The sequence below is a fragment of the Candida theae genome (genome assembly GCF_024610275.1).
Source record: "Candida theae strain CBS 12239 chromosome Unknown scaffold6, whole genome shotgun sequence".
In the NCBI taxonomy this organism is placed as follows: Eukaryota; Fungi; Ascomycota; class Pichiomycetes; order Serinales; family Debaryomycetaceae; genus Lodderomyces; species Lodderomyces theae.
The window spans coordinates 39,602-53,023 of record NW_026261434.1 but is presented as its reverse complement, the minus strand read 5'-3'; the positions used below and the strand labels follow the sequence as shown (position 1 = coordinate 53,023).

General features: G+C 41.4%; 7 protein-coding genes across 7 annotated transcripts; 4 read left to right on the top strand and 3 right to left on the bottom strand. All coding sequences in view use genetic code 12, as the record gives it.

Annotated features, from left to right (window-relative positions):
* Positions 1-34: 34 nt before the first annotated feature.
* On the top strand, positions 35-1,039 carry KGF57_002396 (Mrp/NBP35 family ATP-binding protein; the record flags this gene model as incomplete). The annotated part of the gene is made up of 1 exon (XM_051751704.1): positions 35-1,039. The coding sequence occupies one exon, from the start codon at positions 35-37 to the stop codon at positions 1,037-1,039; it is 1,005 nt and encodes a 334-aa protein (XP_051608998.1).
* A 752-nt stretch (positions 1,040-1,791) lies between these two features.
* On the top strand, positions 1,792-3,111 carry KGF57_002395 (uncharacterized protein; the record flags this gene model as incomplete). The annotated part of the gene is made up of 1 exon (XM_051751703.1): positions 1,792-3,111. One exon carries the CDS (start codon positions 1,792-1,794, stop codon positions 3,109-3,111), a length of 1,320 nt encoding a protein of 439 aa, XP_051608997.1.
* A 69-nt stretch (positions 3,112-3,180) lies between these two features.
* Positions 3,181-4,866, bottom strand: VAC8 (protein anchor; the record flags this gene model as incomplete). The annotated part of the gene is made up of 1 exon (XM_051751702.1): positions 3,181-4,866. The coding sequence occupies one exon, from the start codon at positions 4,864-4,866 to the stop codon at positions 3,181-3,183; it is 1,686 nt and encodes a 561-aa protein (XP_051608996.1).
* A 637-nt stretch (positions 4,867-5,503) lies between these two features.
* On the top strand, positions 5,504-8,899 carry VID21 (Vid21p; the record flags this gene model as incomplete). Its single annotated transcript, XM_051751701.1, has 1 exon — positions 5,504-8,899. The coding sequence occupies one exon, from the start codon at positions 5,504-5,506 to the stop codon at positions 8,897-8,899; it is 3,396 nt and encodes a 1,131-aa protein (XP_051608995.1).
* Positions 8,900-9,261: 362 nt separating this feature from the next.
* Positions 9,262-10,149, top strand: ADE1 (phosphoribosylaminoimidazolesuccinocarboxamide synthase; the record flags this gene model as incomplete). The annotated part of the gene is made up of 1 exon (XM_051751700.1): positions 9,262-10,149. The coding sequence occupies one exon, from the start codon at positions 9,262-9,264 to the stop codon at positions 10,147-10,149; it is 888 nt and encodes a 295-aa protein (XP_051608994.1).
* A 49-nt stretch (positions 10,150-10,198) lies between these two features.
* On the bottom strand, positions 10,199-11,545 carry KIN3 (serine/threonine protein kinase; the record flags this gene model as incomplete). Its single annotated transcript, XM_051751699.1, has 1 exon — positions 10,199-11,545. One exon carries the CDS (start codon positions 11,543-11,545, stop codon positions 10,199-10,201), a length of 1,347 nt encoding a protein of 448 aa, XP_051608993.1.
* A 550-nt stretch (positions 11,546-12,095) lies between these two features.
* On the bottom strand, positions 12,096-12,608 carry KGF57_002390 (uncharacterized protein; the record flags this gene model as incomplete). Its single annotated transcript, XM_051751698.1, has 1 exon — positions 12,096-12,608. One exon carries the CDS (start codon positions 12,606-12,608, stop codon positions 12,096-12,098), a length of 513 nt encoding a protein of 170 aa, XP_051608992.1.
* Between the last annotated feature and the right edge of the window lie 814 nt (positions 12,609-13,422).

Genomic DNA, 13,422 nt, shown 5'->3' with positions numbered 1-13,422 from the left:
AAAAAAACATCAGTATATACTCTTTAATCAAGATATGTCGCCTAGTCAACAAGCGCAGGACCTGATAAGCAGCAAGTTGAAAGAACAAGAACCAGAACACTGTCCTGGCCCGGAGTCTGAAACTGCAGGCAAAGACGATGCTTGCAAAGGATGTGCGAATCAGGAAATTTGCTCTTCACAAATACCAAAGGGTCCCGATCCAGATGTACCTTTGATCAACAGCAGGTTGAAAAACATCCAACACAAGATACTAGTCCTTTCAGGAAAAGGCGGTGTGGGGAAATCTACATTCACATCCATGCTATCGTGGGCTATTGCAGCAGACGAAGAGTTGGAAGTCGGTGCTATGGATTTAGATATATGTGGTCCATCACTACCGCGTATGCTAGGCGCAGGGGAGAATGAGAGCATACACCAATCCAATAGTGGTTGGAGTCCCGTTTTTGTTGCCGATAACTTGGGTCTAATGAGCATCTCTTTTATGCTTCCCGATAGTGATCTGGCGATAATATGGCGAGGAGCGAAAAAGAATGGCCTAATAAAACAGTTTTTGAAGGATGTGGATTGGGGTGAGCATTTGGATTACCTATTGGTAGATACTCCTCCTGGAACTAGTGATGAACATCTATCAGTTACGTCGTTAATGAGGGAAGTTGGTATTGATGGTGCCTTGATTGTTACCACGCCACAGGAAGTTGCCTTGTTAGACGTGCGAAAGGAAATCGACTTTTGCCGCAAGGCAAACATCAAAATTTTGGGTCTAGTTGAAAACATGTCTGGATTTGTATGTCCAAATTGTCAAGGAAAGAGTCAAATTTTCAAGGCTACAACTGGCGGTGGTGAGAAATTGTGCAAAGAATTGGGCATTGATTTTTTGGGATCAGTACCTTTGGATCCACGTATAGGTAGGGCTTGTGACGAAGGAGTGTCATTCTTTGATTTGTACCCTGACTCGCCGGCGTCTACGGCTATCTTGGATGTTGTGGATGCTTTGCGAGATAAAGTGGAGTTGAATATGAATGGGTTGAAGTTGGCATAGGATCAAAAGGCGAAGTTTTGGATACAGATATATAGAATCATCTTCAATATACTATTGGATGAAGCAACGATTTACAACGTTGTATTGCTAGCTTCGCTTCATGATCACTCTGTTTCCTCTCATTGGCTTTATTTCACAATTTCGAGGGAAACACGTTGTGATGCTAAAATTAGCCCTTCACAGAGATATAAAGAAATCAAAAATCAGTGGCAAACTAAACCTTAACTTTCCATAAGGGCTCCTAACCAGTGGATGAATCAAAAGTAAAAGAATGGAATAATCCATTTTATAGAAACAATTTGGTTGCTTTCCCTCTTTCAACCAAGGTTGTGTTACGAGAAAGTGAAGTAAAACAAGGGAGAGGTATCACATACTTGGTCATTCACAATGAGAGGATTTGACAGACTAGTGGAAGAAATATGGAACAGTAAACTGTTGTCCCCATTTTCAGCACTCAGCTACGACACTATAATCACTGTGTTTTGCGGGGACGGGGTTGACATGAAATGCAGCACGTATTTAGTTATTAATATACGCATAGCAATGTTAAAATTGAGTAGTAATTTCAGGTATTCGTATCACTAGAAGAATATATAGTTGGTTTAATCAGTGTGTGAAATTATTTGATCATGTATGACGCGCAATCAATCAAGTCAAGTCAAGTCACTGACAGAAACGCACTATCAGTACTCCTCACACACACACAGAGAGAGAGTTAAAGACATGGGCTTGCTATGTCAACTATAGAAGACATGATAAAGCTGGTTCCAGCTTTCAAAGAATCACGATTGAACTCTTTGTATTCCAACTTTCAGAAAAACAAGCAGTTGAACCCGGAAGGTTATCAAGCAAACATTCAAGCTTGGAAGTCCTTATTCACAACTTTAATAAAGTCAGACCAGTTTGAACCAGAGAGCTCTATATCGATCCCGACTTATCACCCAAGTCTAAAGGAGTCACTCAGCTTACACCCTTACAATGAGCCAAAAAATTTAGACAACATTTTACAAGAGTTTGTTAATGATCGGTTCTTGATCCCAGCATCACTCTACCTGGCTGCTAAAGAAAACTATCTCGTGACAATCAGCGGTCATTTCAGACTATATCAATATCTTTCAGTCAATGCGTGGCAACAATGGCGCGCACTAAAGAGTTATTCTGTTATGAAGCAAGGTAGGCTAGTGGATGAGCGTTTTATCCATTGGGATGAACTAGTTAGAATAGGGCAAAAGGTTGCTACAGTGATTGAAACAAAAATAAGAGGCGATACTTGCTCCAGCATCTTGTTCAACTACAATTTGTTATTTGATGAGTTGTCAAAGTACATTACTGTCACTAAAGTGGATTACGATTTATTATTGAAGTACTTGTCGCGTGACGTTGGATTACTTCAAACAAAAACCATCGATGAAGTTCTTTACATAAAGATATCACAAGAAGGGTTTATTCCAGAAGATGAGGCTATAGTTCAAATGAAACAAACGATCAAAAACCTTGAAACTAGGATCAAAGAGATTGAGACAAAGTTGAGTGCCATTGACTTCAAGTCGGTGTTGTGTCTACCAAAAGAGGCTCAAAAGTCGAGCTTGCGACAGAAAATGGCAACAAAGACAAACTTGGTGAAGCTTTTGAATAGGAATATGAGTCTTGAATTGGAAATGACTACCTTATTGCAGAAAATTGACGATTCAAGTTTCAACTTAGGCTACTTTTCAGTGTTGGAGAATAGTGCTAGGGCCTTGTCTAAAATTAACAGCAAGTTGAAGGTTGACGATGTTGACAGGGTGAAAGCCGATATCGATGAGGAGATTTCAAAAGAACAAGAAATCAGTGACGCTCTCGCTGGAGGTGCCAATGATGAAGATGTGGACAACGAGTTGAATAGGATGATAGAAGAGGAGGAAAAAGGTGACAAGTTGGAGCCTGTTAGTCAGGAAGAATCTGCTGAAAAGGAGAACGGAAACGAAAACAAAGATGGGGAACTTTTGAACAAGTTGGAGAATTTAACTGTCAAGGATGACATAAAAAAGAGTCCTCAAGAATCTCCTGCCAAAGTGGCCGCACTTGAATAATCGCAATCATAGGTACAAAGTATAACTAACACATTCAGCGTTAAGGCTTATTATACAGACATATAGCTTCTATCCTAAAATTTGTAGAATCTGTTGAGTCAAGTTATACAATTCCACTTTTGGATCTTCATATTGATCATCAGGATTGGCTTGTCCATTCCTGTCGTTTTGATTCAACTGCAGTTGGGAATTGCTCATTTGCTTGATACCTGTAAGTATTGCCTCATCCTCCTTGATAAAACTATTGAATTCAGGGCTGTTGCATTCCAACAATTGCAATATAGTCCACAAGGCAATATGCTCAAACGTCGCGCTTCCCAGCTCCAAAAATCTAATCAAAAATCCGTGAATACCTTCATTCGGATGTTGCCAGTTGTTTAAAATATATTGCTTGTGGTCGGGTGACACTCTTGAGCACAAATTGGCCAAGGCAGCAGCCGAGTTTCCACACACTTCCCCATTCTCAGAAAATGTTAGTGGGATCAAGACGTCAATAATGTGCGCTTCATACAACTTTGGTTTCAAGTCATCTGCCAATGCCAAAATTGCAAAACAAGCACTGATCTCCAGTTGCACCGATAATGGCACTTTAAGAACCAAATCCTTGCATTTATCAACAGCGCCAGCTGCCAACAAGGCAGTTCTGTTCTTCTCACTAGACGCTGCCAAATTTCTCAAAGTGGATACTGCATGACATTGAATCTCTTCCGAGTCAGTGTAATCTAACAAATCAACCAATGGTTTTAAAAAACCTGCTTCAATAATCAAAGCCTCGTTCAAAGGGTGGATGGAAATGTTCCTAATGCAAGCAACAGCAGCAAGAATTAATGGCTGGTGGTTACAGGTCAACAAATGAACCAAATGTGGTAAACCTCCAGCTCTTACAATCTCAACTTGATATCCACTATCTGAAGCCAAGTTTCGCAAAGCCAATGTAGCTTGGCATTGGACTCTGGGTGACGGACTATCCATCAAATTCACCAATTGACTAACAAGTTTAGGTTCAGTGTTTGCCAATTTCCTTCGATTGGCTTCATCCACAGCAATGTTGGACAATGCCGTTGTACAATAGTACTGGACATCAGCGTCGTCATTGGATAACAATGACACCAATACAGGTACTGCACCAGCATTCACCAACTCTTGTCTATTTTCACCCAGATGCGTCATATTCAAAAGTGCACCAGTCGCATTCCGTTGAACTCTGATATCCTTCAGCTTGGCCAACTTTGTTAAGGGTATCAATGCTCCGCTCTTGGCAATTTTGGATTTGTTATCATCTTGCGTGGCTAAATTGGTTATACACCCCACAGCATTACACTGAACTTCAATGTTTGTTGACATCATCTGTCTAATCAATGGTTCTAATCCACCCATTTCAACAATAAGAATCTTATTTTCGGTGTTTACTGCCAAATTACCCAAGGCACCACAAGCAGCTCTTTGCACCTCTGAATCGTTGGACTGAAGTAGAATCAAAATAGGCTCCAATACGTCCCTGTTTACCTCTCTGACATCCTTTTCGGTAATTTCAGCAAACGCCAACGCCGCACTCCTTTGCAAGTCGATATTCTCGGAGTACACCAATGTACTGAGAGCACGCAATGGCCCATTACTGAAAAAGTCCACATCCGACCTGTTTTCCAAGTACTGCAATAATGCAGATATTGCCTCCCTTTCATTCTCGGCTAACAAAAGTTGGTTTTGACTTCCATCTCCGCCGTGTCCGCTTAAACAACTACAGCATGCACCCATGTTTTGAGTAGTTTATGGTTTATATTTGATGATGACTGTTGGTGTGGAAAAGGGGGGTGGGGTTGCGTGGCAAGTAGTGAAAGTATTGACTGACTCGTTGAATTTTTCTGTTGATTGATTGCTGATTATTTCAATCAAATTGCCCTTGCTCCGCGTCTCCAAACTTCAAAAGAATTATTAGGTAGTGACGTGTGTATATCCGTCAGCGACTGTGAGTCTTAAATGAGGTGATGGACGAAGGTGTGAGTACACTGTAAGTTGAAGATTGGAGTGATAAATTGTCTTTGAAAGCTCGTGTAGTTCTATCTCTGGTTTCGTTTCGTTATCGTATTCATTCTCTTTCGCTTTCTCTTTTTCTGTCTCTCTCTCTCTCTCTCTCTCTCTCTCTCTCTGAGAAGTTTGTAAGTGTCGCATAACTGTTTGTCGCAAAGCTATTATATCTCTTATCACATGACCTTCACGCGCATGTCATGTGCTCCTCTACATCAAATATCCTCCATGAACAAAATTTAATTCTTTTCCAAAAACAAAAACCCAATCTGCAGTTACTTTTCTTTCGCAGCTCGTAAACATTCATAGGGACCTTACATTCCAGACTCTTGTTGAGTCGCTTTTATCTACTAACTAGAGCATTACGATGAAAAGCAGCACCTGGATTGATAGAACTAAGGAGCTTCTGCATGTCATAGCAGACCCTTTTTTACAAGATCATAACAAGACATGTTTGGACGAAAATACCGACCCCGAGTACTTTCTAAAAGAGTCTGAGAACAAGCTTGATGCGTTTATCAAAACCACTATAGTAAAATCAATGGATTCGTCTATATTCCTACCACCTGCAATTAGAGAACGTCGAAAAAGGAAACCAGAAGAGGATTTACAAAATGAATTGAAAGCAAAGCTTCGTCGCAGCGTGCAATCCTTGCGTGAAGCTAAAAAGGAGCCAATAGTGCCTTCTTTAAAAACTCAAGATCAAATTGACGAGGAGGAGATGGCGGAATTCTTATCATCAAACATAGACCAGTTGGAAATTATGTCCATGCCAGAACACTATCCTTCTAAAACGCAATCTGTATGCTCATTGACCGAGCTTTATTATTTGACTCAAACTCTAGCTTCCAACAAATTACTTCCAGGGAGCCATAAAGCATTAATGACAGAAAATTACGAGTTGGCGCTTTTGGAGGGCAAAGTGGCAGTGTTGTATTCTCGCATTGAGGAATTGAAAAGGCAAGGAAAATGGTCTTCAAGGCAACCCAAAAGATACAGTGATCCATTTGTTGCTAGAAAAGGCAAATCAGGTAAATCTCAACTGACATGGGACTATTTATTAGAAGAGGCCAAGTGGATGGCTGAGGATTTTCGCGAGGGGAGCAAGTTCAAGAAGTATTGTTGTGTAATTATTGCTCAAGCAGTACAAGATTTCTGGCAGCTTGGGAAAGAAACGACTTGCGTAAAAAGAAAGCCCATACCGCTCGAAGCAGAGATAATCGAGAGTGCAGCAGACGGGGCTGGTATTACCGATGCACAGTCAATCGATGTTGTGAGTACGTCTGTGGAACCGCTGTTGATCACTGGAGACAAAGTGGACTCTTTTGATGATACCTCCAAGAAGACGGCATCTGATGTGTTTTCGTCTGTTTTCGTTAAAAACAATTCCACCGCATATGTCGATCTCGAGGACTTGAATAAGCACGCAAGATCCATTGTCAAGTCTATACCAAATCACACTGTACTTGACGTTAACAATAAGGGAAAATCTAGAGAATTAGAGCCGCACGACCCACCTTTAACAGCAGTATCGAAACTATTTTTGCCTTTTGAAAAAGATCAGGGTTGGCACAAGCTTGTTTTGAGAAAAAGTGCAGCTGAGAGATTGGAACTGCGTAATCCACCTGAATACCAAAAGGGTGTTTTTGGAACTCAAGCGCATCGCAAGTTCCATTATCTCAAGCCTCCAAAGCCACCATTGTTGGCAAATATAGAGCTTAGGTCTCCAACGATTTGGCTGCCCGAAGATGACAAAAAGCTCATACATTACGTTGCCGAATTCTGTTTCAATTGGGACCTTATTGCGGAGCATGTTCAAGCAGCTTCTTTTGCACCTAGCTTAAGAAAGTACGAATCCAATATCGAACGAAGAACACCATGGCAATGTTTTGAGAGATATATTCAGCTTAATCAAAAGTTTCAGTTCTCGGATATGAAGGGCAGTTATGCGTTCCATGCTCAGCAATGGCTTGAACAAGCACACAAGACCCAGCTGACAACTAAGAGACGGGTGTCTCCTCTTGGAGTTGCGTCTGATTCCATGCAACGAGGTCATCGGAAGTTACGGTGGGCATCTATGTTTGATGCTATGCGTAAAGCTATGAAAAAGAGAGAGATTGCTCTTGCCAAGATGAATCATCGCAGGAGTGCCACAGATGTGCAGCAAGGTAATCAACAAGGTGCAGTACTGAATGGTGATAAACGCCCCAATCCTAGCAAAACACCAACACCAACAGAGTTGTCCAAGTTGAAGTATGAAAGAGATAAGTCGATACAACAAAACTCGAGAGCCCGGCTTATGGCAGCAGTTGCTCAACAGCAGCAGCAACAGCGTCCACAGCACATCCCACAGCACATCCCACAGCAACAACAGCAGCAGCAGCAGCAGCAGCAGCAACAACAACCAAATATACCCCAACAACCACAAACACCTCATCAGTCCCAACAACAATTACCCCAACAACAATTATCTCAGCAACAACAAATTCTCCTTCAACAGCAAATTTCACAACAAAACCAACAGCTGCTGCAGTTTACTCCACAACAGCAGCATCCTCAAATTCATCCAATGCAACAAAGCAACATGTCACTGCAAGGTCAGGCCAATCATCATCAGATTCAGCAATTGCAACAGCAGCAACAACAACACATTCAGCAATTGCAACGACAACAGCTACAGCAGCAGCAGCAACAGCGGCAGCAACAGCGACAATCACTTACCCAACAGCAGACTGCTGTCCAGCAACAGTACACACCACATCTGCAGCTGCACCTGCCCAATCTACAGCAACAACAACTATTGCAGCAACGCCCTCAACTGCAACCACAACAACTTCATGTGCAAAACCTGCAACAACAAGTTCAAAGCCGTTTCCAGAACCAACCACAATATGTTCAAGCAAACTCTCCCGAGTTTCTGTCATCTGCCCCAACACCTCGACCAGAGCAAATTTTGCAAAGAGCTCAACGTGCTGCTTTGAATGGTTTGTCGTCGCAAACTCAAGCAACGGTAAGGGATTCTCAATACCCTAAGAGCCAGGTTAAGATTCCTACGACTAAGGACGGGAAACCTTTGACAAATGAGCAAATACATCAATTATTGCAAATGGAGAAGCAAAGACGGCTTTTGCAGCAGCAGCAACAACAACAGCAGCAGCAGCAGCAACAACAGCAATTGCAGAATGTGGATTTCCTGTTATCTCCGAGTATGGGAATCGCCTCGCTACCACAAGCTCCGATCTCGCCGCAGGTTAATCAGCAACAACTGCCAGCCATTTTAAATAATGCCCAATTGCCGATTGCATCTCCCAGTATGCAATTTCTGCCGGTCAAGGCTGATGGCCAACAAAAGCGTGCAGTTTATTATCAAGGACAACCGCAACAACAGCAACAGCAACAGGCACCCCCTGTGCAATCCACTCTGCCTAATATTCAGCAAAGACCTGTGCAACAGCAAGTGCGCCAACTGCGTCCCAGGCTTCAATTTCCGCCTGCTCAGATCTCTGCAATCATCAACTCCATACAGACACAGAACCCTACGTATACAAAAGAGCAGGTAACAAAGTTGGCAGCCCAGTATTTGAATACTCTTCAGCAGCAAGCCCATAATAGAGCTAACAAGAATGCACAAGTACAAGCGAATAATGGAATGTCGCTGCAACAGGCTCAGCAATTAAGAGATGGTGGCTCTTTAGGAAGCAGCAGGGCCAGTAATACCTCTAGCCCTCAATTAAATCAAGCTAATCCTAAGAGTCAAGGTTAATAGGCAACTGTATGTATTCGTTTCATGAGTATTAATTTATCTGCTACCAATTGCAAATTAATTTTTGACTCCTGCAAAGGAGAGGACGGTAGAAGCGGAAAGACGGGAAGGCGAGAAGGCGGCGGCGGCTTGGATCCATAGTATACATTCTACTCTGTTATACCTGGTAGTACTTTATGACTCTTGTAGTATCAACGTCGATTGATGTGAACCTTAGTCCTTGGTTTTTTTATCTAAACCACACTAATCGCCAATAAATTTGGTTGAAATAGAGTTGGATTTTCGCATCAACAAAAAACGCCAACTATCCTCATCACCACGGCTTCACACACATCGCCCTCGCCCTCGCCCTCGCCCATCCCATGTCATTGACTAAAACAAACCTCGACAATATCTTGCCGCTTTTGGGTAGGGGAAAAGTCCGTGATATATACGAAGCTGATCCATCTACGCTATTGTTTGTCGCCACTGACCGTATATCTGCTTACGATGTCATAATGGAGAATGGTATCACCGATAAGGGTAAATTGTTAACCAAGCTTTCTGAGTTCTGGTTCGACTTTTTGCCCATTGAGAACCACTTGATAAAGAAAGACATTTTCAAAGAATATCCACAATTAGAAAAGTATAAAGATCAATTGCAAAATCGTGCATTGTTGGTTCGTAAGTTGAAACTCATTCCATTGGAAGTTATTGTCAGAGGATACATTACTGGCTCAGCTTGGAAAGAGTACAAGAAACTGAAAACTGTCCACGGGTTACCAATCGAAGAGGAATTGGTTGAGTCACAAGAGTTTAAGACTCCGATTTTCACCCCTTCCACAAAGGCAGAACAAGGAGAGCACGATGAAAACATATCTCCAGCTCAAGCAGCAAAAATTGTTGGACAAGATTTATGTGATAGATTGGAAAAAATTGCCATTGATTTGTATGTCAAGGCCAAAGAGTATGCAAAGACTAAAGGTATAATTATTGCTGATACAAAGTTTGAGTTTGGGTTGGATGAGAACGATAACATTGTTTTGGTCGATGAAGTGTTGACTCCTGACTCGTCAAGATTTTGGAGTGCTAAAACATACGAAGTTGGTAAGTCGCAGGATTCGTACGATAAACAATTCTTGAGAGATTGGTTAACCAGTAATGGATTGAATGGTAAAGACGGTGTTAAAATGACGGACGAAATTGTCGAAAAGACAAGAGCAAAATACATCGAAGCTTATGAGCAGTTGACTGGTGATAAATGGACATAAGAAGTTTGTTTTTTTTTTTCTTTTTTTTTTTTTGACTTATTGTCATTGATTAGTTTATTCGGTATTTACGTATCTCCATATTTTTCTGTCGTTCATATTCGTCGGTAACCCTAAACTTTGGGGCTTCGCTCGTCGTGTTTAAGTTTCTCATTCGTAAAATGCTCATGTCCTCATAATCTCGAGGGCCGCGGGGCCTTGATTTCAATCTGTCACTAACTTCTTTTTCCACTACCGACCAAAACTCTTTTTGGTACGCTAAACGTACTTCTTTTGCTTCCAAGTCTAATGCTTGTTTTTTTAGATTGAATTCTTCAATCATGGTATCTTCTATCTTATGCAATTGGTTCTCCCTGTCTTTCAACTTGTTTTCACGGTCATTCAACTTCAACTCCCTTTCTTTACACCTATTTTCCCGTAGTTGAATATATTGATCTTTTTTCTTCAATTCTTCACTCTTGTTGATTAATTCATACTTTAGGCTGTTGAGCGTCTGGTTGTACTCTTTTAGTTCCATTTCCTTCCGTAAAAATTTTATGCTCAAAGAGTTGATCAAGTCGTAGCACGTTGGACGGAGTTCGGGATCAACTGTTATGCACTCTCTTATTAGAGATCTTAGTTGGACGGAGTAAAAGTCCGACACGGGGGGGATTGTTCCTCGTTTGATTTTGGATTGAAGTTGTAAATGCGTTTTTGCTTGGAATGGAGGGTGTTGGTTACACAATTCATACAAGACACACCCCAAAGACCAGATATCACAAACTGGCAGGTATGGCTCATCCATCAAGACTTCAGGTGACATGTAATACGGTGTTCCGACATAGGTTTTGGCAAAGTCATTCGATGTAGTCAACATTTTAGCGAGTCCAAAATCACCAACTTTAACCACACCATGCTCAAGAAAAATGTTGTCTGGTTTAATGTCACGATGGATTATTACGGAATCGGAGTTGATCTGCGGCATGTTGTCATCTTCTCGCGAAGCATCGCTGAACAACTCAACTTTTGGGGCATCGGATCCGTAGTGGCACCGGTACAATGCTGACAACGTTTGCACTAAAACCTGCCATATAAATTCCTCGGGCACGTTTTCTTGATTGCTTTTAAAATCTTTTATCAAATGGGACAAATCGCCTCCCGAGCAGTACTCCATGTATATGTGTATGGTTTTAGACTCTATTATATGATCGTGTTTGAAATATCTCACAATGTTTTTATGATTCAATTCTTTAAGTATACGTAGCTCGGATATGATTTGGTTCCTCTCTTGGCCATTCATTGATTTATACTCGATTTCCTTTCGAACAAGGATTGAATTGTCGAGCTTGTTACGAACCTTTCGTACCGTGCCATAAGATCCTTTCCCTATTACTTCAAGAGGCTCGTAGTCGCTGCTCATAGTGGCTGTAGTGCAAATGTGACTACTTGTAGAACAGGAGCACGAAAAGACGACACTTTTCAAAAAGTCGCTTGATTTTGGATAAATATTCTGTCAAAAAAATATGAACCGAAATTGCTCGATTGGGTGAAAATGAAAACAATGATACAAACAAGAAACACTGCGCAAACCCCAAATACCTAATTGCGCTTTTAGCTGATGGGAAGAAGAGTGTCATGGTGAATCTACATTTGTTACATGAGCAAGCGCAAGCAACCAAGCCAGCTCTTTTAGTGGACAGAAAGAGACCAACTAAGTATTCCCACACCCACAACAAAAGAAATATGAGACTGTTTTCCAGCTCAGCCCCAAATATAGTGGAAGTTTCAGACATTGTTCTTCAACTTCAGGAGGGAAATGTCATGCTACGCGTGATTTAGCGCCTATTATTAATAGCACGAATACAAAAGATGGATATACCTTGCTAAGCACAATCAACTGGTGAACTCGTGGAAAAGTATTCTTCCTACACCAAAATAGAATATCTGTGTATATTTTTGGATTATTCCAACTACAAGCAATATAAAACAACCGCTGAAAAGAGTAACATGCACACAGTCGTGCCCCCTGCAGTAGTAGCACTGTTTCCATTTGAAGTGGTAGAACTTGACCCGGGGGAACTAGCGCTCGATTGGGAGGCGGAACTGGATTGCGATGCAGTGGCGTTTGCTTCTGATGACTCTTCTAACACGACAAACTGCAACTCTTCCTCGCCATTCATGCAATACACCTCTGTTCCGTGCGAGTGACACCCGGTGTAGTTGGACTGTGGGCTTTCTTGGCTTGGTTCAATACGTCCCTCGTTTCCTTCCCAATCAATACAGTACTGTGTATCACCATGCATATGGCAATCAGTAATGGTACTGTTTGCAGCAGCATGCTCATGATGGTGGTGTTCATCTTCGTCTGCCCTTTCAACTAAAACACTATTCCCAAAAGAGGCTTCCCCAATCACTGCGCTAGCACAAACTTCAGCTGCAAAGATCCAAACCACTGAAACGCTCCTCAAGACTGTGAACTTCATCGTATGACTTTCAGATTAGAAAAAAAAAGAAAGATGTGCTTGTCAACTCATCTGGAATCAAATATCGAGCGAGTCCGAAACTGAGCAGTTATATAGAGTTTTCATAACCATCATCATTGGCGTCTCTGAAGCTTGAGTAGCTTCATGTGCATGTAGATGCCAAGCAAAACCAATCCTGAAATAAATTAGAGTTTGGCAAGTAAATTGCTCATTTCGAACAGAGTCTTCATTTCGTCAAAGTTGACCACAGAACGGTTCTTTACTAACTCTCGATGTTATTTAGGACTCAAAGATGCAAACTGTGTTGCTTTTCTTTGAATTTCAATGGTTGCGCAGTATTCTTTGGTTGGTAATTTTTGAAGCATTGTACTGGCTTTGGTTATTTTCCAATTTCAACTTCTTGTGATTTTCCCATCCTCTCGATGCTTTCGGCTATGAAAGGTAACTGAAAACAACATATTCATCCACAAGATTGTACCCATTCAAACGAGTGTGTTTTTTTTTCTTGGTACTTTTAGCAATAACCTCCAAGGTGAAAAAAAAAACTTCCTCACCAATCCATGTCCCACCCTCCTTTTCAATCTCTTCCTAAAGCTTAAAGCGTACACCAAGAAAAAATATCGGTATTTGTGTACTCAACTAAACTAAATTCATAAATCACAAATCTCGAAAACTAACTTAAGGGTTTGACTCTCTATTTTACAGATAGAAGAACGATACAGAAGTCGAGTTCAGACAAAGACGTCCAAGCTGTTTAGAGTTCACATGATAATCTGAAGTCAATGGTCTACCATGGAATCTTAAATTTAGGCTG